The sequence below is a fragment of the Bacillus rossius genome (assembly GCF_032445375.1).
Source record: "Bacillus rossius redtenbacheri isolate Brsri chromosome 4 unlocalized genomic scaffold, Brsri_v3 Brsri_v3_scf4_2, whole genome shotgun sequence".
Lineage (NCBI taxonomy): Eukaryota > Metazoa > Arthropoda > Insecta > Phasmatodea > Bacillidae > Bacillus > Bacillus rossius.
In genome coordinates, this window is record NW_026962011.1 from 27,248,702 (window position 1) to 27,256,554 (window position 7,853).

Sequence of the window (7,853 nt, forward strand, 5' to 3'; positions counted from 1 at the left end):
TTGGTTCTCCTGGCGCGCGAAAATCCCTCAAACCCCTCCCCCCCCCCCCTCGTCCAGGTTCTAGCCGCACCGCATTACACTGTTCGGCGCACTCACGACACAGGGCAGGAGAAGGCGTTGGCGTGGCATAACGGGCTGTGAGAGTTGGCTAGACACTTGGGTCGACGTCAATATCATATAGATAGCAACTAATAGAGCCGATAATTATAGTATTTCACTAAAATAATCAAACACAATTTACCTGTGAAAGGTTATCTTCTTATGCTTTTCCTTCAGTAACTGGCTCTCAGTTTTCCTAGAACTTCTGTTCACACAACCATACGCAACAGACGATTCCATAATATATTAATATATCATGCTTTATAGATTGTCACACTGGTTCAAAATCACACACTTACTTCTAAAATAACCAAACTTTTGTGAAATTACAACAGATTCACCTACAACACTCAAAAACCAAATTAACGATACATAAATTAACAAACTTTCAACTACTCGCATTGTAATCAAATGGCGACATCAACGAAGTTATTCACTAAGCAATATGGCGTACATTCCCCTCATCATTCCTCTTGTATAGCTAGATTAAAAATACTGTAAATTCATTGTATGGTTGCTTAGCAAATAACTTTTTAATATGTAGCTATCCAGCGCTAGGAAACAGTTTAGATGATTTCACAGTATCTTTAATGTAGCTATCCTAACCAAATCAACCGTCCACAATGTTTTAAAGTATTTATAATGTAGCTAACCTAATTGACCATTAGTTATCATGTCCTTACATGAAAATTACAAGTTGCGTAAAATTGCAAAGGAATATGGGGCGTCCCGAGAATATTTGTGGAAGATAAAGACTTCCTAGATTTTATACGGTATGAAAAATATACAAATCCATGAAGTACGTTTCTTCAATTAGGTATTTTCCTCTAAAAACGATTACAAATAAATACCGTTGCCTTGTTTATGGTCTTTCCTTTTAACAGCACCTCCATATTTATTTACAATGAACAAAAAAAAAAACCGAAGATTCACGATCAGACGTTTTGCTCTCTCGTCAGCGAAAAGAAGGCTTCCCGTTGCGGGATCACGCCGCCGACCCCGGAACGAGCGTGAGCGGTGCGGCATTTGCAGCCAGTTGCAGGAAGTAGCGTTGCTGCCGCTAGACTCTTGTCCCTTAATGTAAATCGTTCAGTCCTTTTTTTAGCATTGCATCGTTCTCGTTAACTCTGGATTTCTATTGTAAACTGGAATAATTTTGTTGAAATGCGATTGGTTATTAAAATTTGTTTTATTGTTCTTAAGTGCAGCTTAAAATTTTAATTGTTTCAGGTGAAATTGGCTTTAAAATTGCCAGTGGCTTTCCTAAATACTAGATTATTTGTCAGTAAAAATAGGAAGGTTGATGATATCTACTGTTTCTACTTGTGTTGGTATATCGTCCAGATCGATTATGGAACGTTATTTTTTTACGCATATAATGTTGGCGAGCCTGTAACCTTGAGTGACCTTGTGTCATTTTGCTTTTATTATTTAAGTTGGTTCGTTTGTTGGTGAGGGTCTTAAGAAGTTTTGAACATATTGTAAAAATTATAAGTAGAATGTCTAAATACGTAATCGTTATGGTCAGGCATGGAGAAAGTGAGTGGAATCAGAAAAATCAGTTTTGTGGATGGTATGATTCTCTTCTAAGTGACAAAGGTAAGTTTCGAGTCCTTAAAACTTACGACTTTTATTTTAACAATGTGATGTACCGGTCTTTTGTTTTAATGTAATTATAGTCATGTTTATTTTTTAATTGTTGTTTAAATCAAATAATTTGGAGAATTAATTTATTGAGATTATGAAATCTTTGTATCCCTGACATAAATGTATAAATTGTTTTACTTCCCTAGCTCCTGGTGTGGGGAAGAGATACGTTAATGGGCAAGGGACTATGTAGATATCTGAAGTCGTTCGTGTAGTTGTTGGAGAAAGGAAAGTTACCTGTGGAAAGAGGCATTAGTAGTGCCTATATTGAAGGGAGGAGGGGACAGGGTAAACTCACCAGTCAGCCTATCAAGTATGGGGACAAGCAACATGGCTTTGGGAGGGGGCTCACCTGTCAGATGCAGATGACTGATCTACTGAAGGACCTAGTAGAAGCAGTGGATGGGGAAAATACGTGGATGCCATAGTTTTAGAAGTCCTTTGATAGGTAGGCTATACTTAACACAGAAGTCGGTAATATTCTTACAGAAGGGCTTTTACCAAAAAAAGAAAACTTTGAAACAATTTTTTCTAGCACCAGAGACTTACCTGTATTTTTCTTGAAAACAGTGTTTCAAATTCCTACTGGTATCTGAGAAATCACCATTTATAGCTTATATTACAATGTGTATGCATTAAAGAGGCTGCTGCCATTTTTTTATTTTCCATGTGGGTATATGTGTTGTTTAGGATAAATTTAGTAAACAGAGGTATTGTTTTCATAATCAAAGGAGTTAATATGACGACTGTTTGACAATTACATGGGAAATTTTAATGTTCCTATTTTCTGTTCATTGTTTTTGTAAATAACTAATTGCATTGTTGAATCTTTGTTTTCTGAAATTTTCATGTAAAGCAGTATTTTGAATCATGTAGTAACTAACATTTAAATGGGAGCAGAAGATTTAAAATCGTGAGAATGGTAGCATTGCAATGCGTAGTGAGCTGTGCGTGTCCGCAGGCAAGGAGGAGGCAGTGGCGGCTGGCAAGGCCCTCAAGAAGGCATGCTTCAAGTTCGACGTGGCTCACACGTCCGTCCTGACACGTGCCCAGGATACCCTCAATGCCATTCTCAAGGAGATCAACCAGACAGACATTCCCGTGCACAAGACATGGCGACTGAATGAGCGCCACTACGGCGGCCTGACGGGCCTCAACAAGGCAGAGACGGCAGCGAAGTACGGTGACGAGAAGGTGAGACAACTGCTTGTAGGGTGTTTGCGATGTCTTGTGACACGGAAATGACCAAACAAAAATACTCAGCCTGGTACCATCACCTGAAGCTATTTCTGGGCAAACCAAAACCTGAAGTGAAGCACAAGTTAATCACAATCACTGTAAGAAAAATTAACCAATGAGGTGCACTGGTGCACACTCTGCACACTGCCCTCTCATTGCAGTTCCCTGGGTCTAGCCCGTCAGAACTACCCACTTCTGGAACGCTTAAGCTACGTACTAAGTTTTCCGGGAATGGTGTTTTAAGAAAAAGATTACCAGTTTTAATCACATTGTGTATACAAATTAAATCCTACGGAAATTTAAAAAAAAAAAATTAAAAAAAATTGTAAAGGACTTATTTCAATAAGGATTGTAACATTGTTTCTCAGCTTTATTGTCACACATAATCTACATGTTGAAATATCTTATTTCTCAATGTATAAAGAAACTTTTTTTTATGTATCACACACTTGCATGTTAGGCCTGTCTTTGCATATGATAAACGTGTTTCTCTACTGATTGTAACTGTAATTACTACGGACATGACTTTTGTGTGATTAGGATTTGTTTGCTATAAATGTGAAAATCTTAAGAAATGGAATAATGAGTTCCAAGAAGACTAATGGTAAAATCCCAGAATTTCCTACTTCACGTCTAATTAGTAGAGACAAAATTTGATGGTTTTATTTTTAGGCCAATTTAGTTCTTATAACAGGATATTTCAGTGTTATTTTTTATGAATTTTGTTTATTTTTAAAGATATAATATTAAACAAACCATGTAATTTTGACTGATATATGATTTGCTTTTGCAATAATTACAATGTAATGATTTTTAATATGCTTGTCTAACTATTTATAACAATAAAAATAATTCAGAAAGTTTTTGTATGTTTGGAAAATGTACCATGTCATAATGTAAAAATGGGTTACTAATAACAGTTGCAAGATCAAGAAAAGTAAAAACTTTTGCAAACTATTTAGTACATAGGTACATTTTGGTTGAACTTAATGCAAAATAAATAAATGAAATTCTTTGAATTTAATAAATTAAAAGATCATGGTTTTATGAACAAAGTTATTGTTTTTTTAAAAATGCTGATTTATTTCATGAATTTAGTTGCATTTTGGTGCTTTATGGTGCATTAACTTTAATTTGTGTGTTATTTAGTGTATTTACATGCTTTTCAGTGTTATTTCGGTTTTATCTCAATTCACCATATCATGTCCCTACTAATTAGTATAGAATTAATAGTGACAATGCATGGAAGATGCAGACGGGAAACTTTTGTCTGTGCATAGCATTTTATTTGTCATAATTTCTTGGGCAGAAAAGCAGGCAGTTTTTTGTAAATAGATGTGCGAATTTTAACGCAGTAATTTTGCTTGTTTAAAAATAAGTGTAGTGCGTGATATGGATTGGAAAACTTACGAACAGAAAGAATATACTTGATTAATACCTCCTGAGCGTACCGCCCCTGCCTGTTCAAATTCTATTCTAAAGTTGTCATGTCGTCAAGTTCAGTAGAAATAAACAGGACGAATGTTTGAAAGTGTAAAATTCCTGGAAGGTGCATCTACATTTTCTATGACAAAAAAAAATTGTGGTATTTACAATTTTCCAGATGTCTACATGTAGAGTTTGCAGAAAGCAGAGATGATGTTGACGATGGTGCACGATCCGTGTCGCAGGTGAAGATCTGGAGACGCAGCTTCGACGTGCCGCCCCCGCCCATGGAGAAGGATCACCCCTACCACGACGTGATAGTGAATGACCCGCGCTACGCGACGGAGCCGGCCAAGGACAAGTTCCCCATGTTCGAGTCGCTCAAGCTCACCATCGAGCGCACGCTGCCGTACTGGAACTGCGCCATCATCCCGCAGCTGAAGGAGGGCAAGCGCATTCTCATTGCGGCGCACGGCAACAGTCTGCGCGGCATCGTCAAGCACCTGGACAGTGAGTGAGACGTCTCCTTCGCCTCACTAACTCGCAGGCCCGGCTGGGAGCGGAACTAAATTCATTAAAACAAAATATGCAGCCCCTAAAATATAAAATTTTTTTCCCCCAAGCCTGATGTTGAAAATAACAACCAATTAAATGATCAGACAAATGGTAAATATTAAAAAGGGATTTGTGTGTGCCAAAAAAATCACCTGTTTAATAAGTTATACATTTGGCAGCAAAAGGTTTATAAGTTCTACAATATTGAATTGCAGCAATGAGCGTAAACTACAGAGTACACTGTTAGCACCTTAGCAGAACTTACTTCTAAAAGCTTTCTGCTTAAGAATATTAGAGAAGAAAACAATATTATTTCATGCATAATTCAACGTCTCAGAATACCACCCTAAGAAAATTAATTAAAAAATATTTGCCAAAATTAGAAATATAATTAAGTGGTCAGGGTGCACTAGCTACATGTATTATCAGTTTGTTTGGGAATTTTTGAATTGTGGGATGTTAAATTCATTACTGTTATGCTGGCATTTTCAATTTTTTTACTCTTGAGTTTTTAATTGTACTGTCAGCTTTAGTTCATACTTCCTTCCTTCCCCCCCCCCCCCCCCCCCCCCCTCGTTTTCTAGCAGTTCATATAAGCATTAGGTTAGGGGTGCAAAAAATTGATTTTTTTTTAGTTTACAATTCTAATAAGGGCTCAAAAGTTGCATATTAGCATGTTTATTAATGGAAAAAAAAAATGGCAAAAAAATCCTAAATGAGATCTTCATTCCGTGCTTAAAAAAAAGTATAAGAAAACACCTAAATTAAACTTAAAGCTCAAATAATACACTTTTTGGTTCTTAGTGTCCAAATACTTAATTTTAGTAGCACGATGTCAGAAAAATTATACTTACAAAGTACATACCATGTGCTTCCTATGTATTGTACTGTACTTGCAGGCATCCAATTGTACTGTACTTGCAGGCATCCAACTGTACTGTACTTGCAGGCATCCAACTGTATTGTACTTGCAGGCATCCAACTGTATTGTACTTTACTTGCAGACCCCAAACTGTACTGTACTTGCAGGCCCCAAACTGTACTGTACTTGCAGGCCCCCAACTGTACTGTACTTGCAGGCCCCCAACTGTACTGTACTTGCAGGCCCCCAACTGTACTGTACTTGCAGGCCCCCAACTGTACTGTACTTGCAGGCCCCCAACTATACTGTACTTACAGGCTCCCAACTATACTGTACTTACAGGCTCCCAACTAATGTACTTGCAGGCTCCCAACTGTACTGTACTTGCAGGCATCCAATAGCACTGTACTTGCAGGCATCCAATAGCACTGTACTTGCAGGCTTCCAAATGTACTGTACTTGCAGGCATCCAACTGTACTGTACTTGCAGGCTTCCAACTGTAATGTACTTGCAGGCATCCAATAGCACTGTACTTGCAGGCTGCCAACTGAACTGTACGTTACATGCAGGCCCCCAACTGTACTGTACTTGCAGGCATCCCGGACGACGAGATAGTGGAGCTGAACCTCCCGACGGGCATTCCCTTCGTGTACGAGCTGGACAGCTGCCTGAAACCGGTCGTGTCCATGAAGTTCCTGGGCGACGAGGCGACCGTGAAGAAGGCCATGGAGGCCGTGGCTGCACAGGGCAAGTCCAAGTGAGGCGCGTCGCCTCCACCCTTGTCTACCTGCTCCCCGCCAGCGAAGCTCCACAGAGACTAGTTGTCGATGTTTGCTTTATTGCTTCAAATATGTTCAAATTTGCGATAAAGCATTAGCAAAAATAAAATTTATTTATTGGGTTGCAGCATGTTTAGAATGTTTGTAAGTTTTTGAATATTTATTGAAACGTAAGTTCTCTTTATTTGTCTGCGAACTCTCAGGAATGTAACATGCATAGCATATTGCACTGCCATTGGCATCTTGTTGAAGACTGGTCAAATCTGATTGGTCTCTAAATGTGTTTTCTTTTCTCATACCTGGTATACCCCTTCATGCTTTAGGTAGAGAATTAAATGTTACATGTACAGAGATTCAGCTTATCCAGTTCATTCAGTTCCTCCATTCCCCCTCTTCTTCAACTCCAGTGGTCCTTATTTAAAGCTCCTATTACACCCACCCCTCGAAGTAACGAAGCCAATAACACCATTATTTGAAGACACTGTCATAGACTCTGTAGTGTAAAATACAAAACAACAAATTACGTGTGTCAAATCAGCAAACAGTATTTTGTTCTTTCCTTAATAGCTGTTCACTTTTTTCATTGCATATTTACTTTACAGAATTAATTTTAATGTGGTGTTTACCGTATATACTCGTGTATAGCGCGCCCTTTTTTCCCCTCAAGTAAAGGAAAAAAATAAGGATGCGCGCTATACACGGGGAAAAAAAATTTTTGGGGGGGTGAGGCGGGGAGGAGGAGTGGAAGTCGTTAACTGCCGGGTGACGGGTGACGTTTCTGGCCAGCCCCCACACATACGCACAAGCAACAAGGCCTCTGTTTCACACACACACACACACACACACACGCACACGCGCGCGCGCAAGCTCGCACATCATGGTCTCTTGTTTATTTTTAGACCTCCCCCCTTTACAGAAAGCCAGCTCAGAAGCTAGTAAAAAGAGAGAGAGAGAAAGAGAGAATGTTGTCACCAGTTCCCCCCCCCCCCCTGCAACTTCTTCGCTTCCTCCATTCCTCACCGGTGAGTCATCAAGTTCTCCGCGCCAGCTTAGCAACTTAGCGCGGCACGCCTCCCTCCCTCCCTTCCTTCCTTCCTTCCACGTACCAGTTGTGACGATATAGCGCTTCATTATCTTCCGTTTAGACAGCAGAGTTTATGTATTTTCCTGATGCATCACCACACATCAATTTAAATAATCAGGTACCACAAAATGTTAGTAAAATTTATTTATGGGGGAAAAAAAA

General features: G+C 39.1%; 1 protein-coding gene across 1 annotated transcript; it reads left to right on the forward strand.

Annotated features, from left to right (window-relative positions):
- The first annotated feature begins 1,097 nt into the window (after window positions 1-1,097).
- On the forward strand, window positions 1,098-6,960 carry LOC134542269 (phosphoglycerate mutase 2-like). Its single transcript, XM_063386389.1, has 4 exons — window positions 1,098-1,698; window positions 2,708-2,940; window positions 4,656-4,920; window positions 6,423-6,960. Exons 1-4 carry the CDS (start codon window positions 1,599-1,601, stop codon window positions 6,587-6,589), a joined length of 765 nt encoding a protein of 254 aa, XP_063242459.1. The 5' UTR covers window positions 1,098-1,598; the 3' UTR covers window positions 6,590-6,960.
- Window positions 6,961-7,853: the final 893 nt, after the last annotated feature.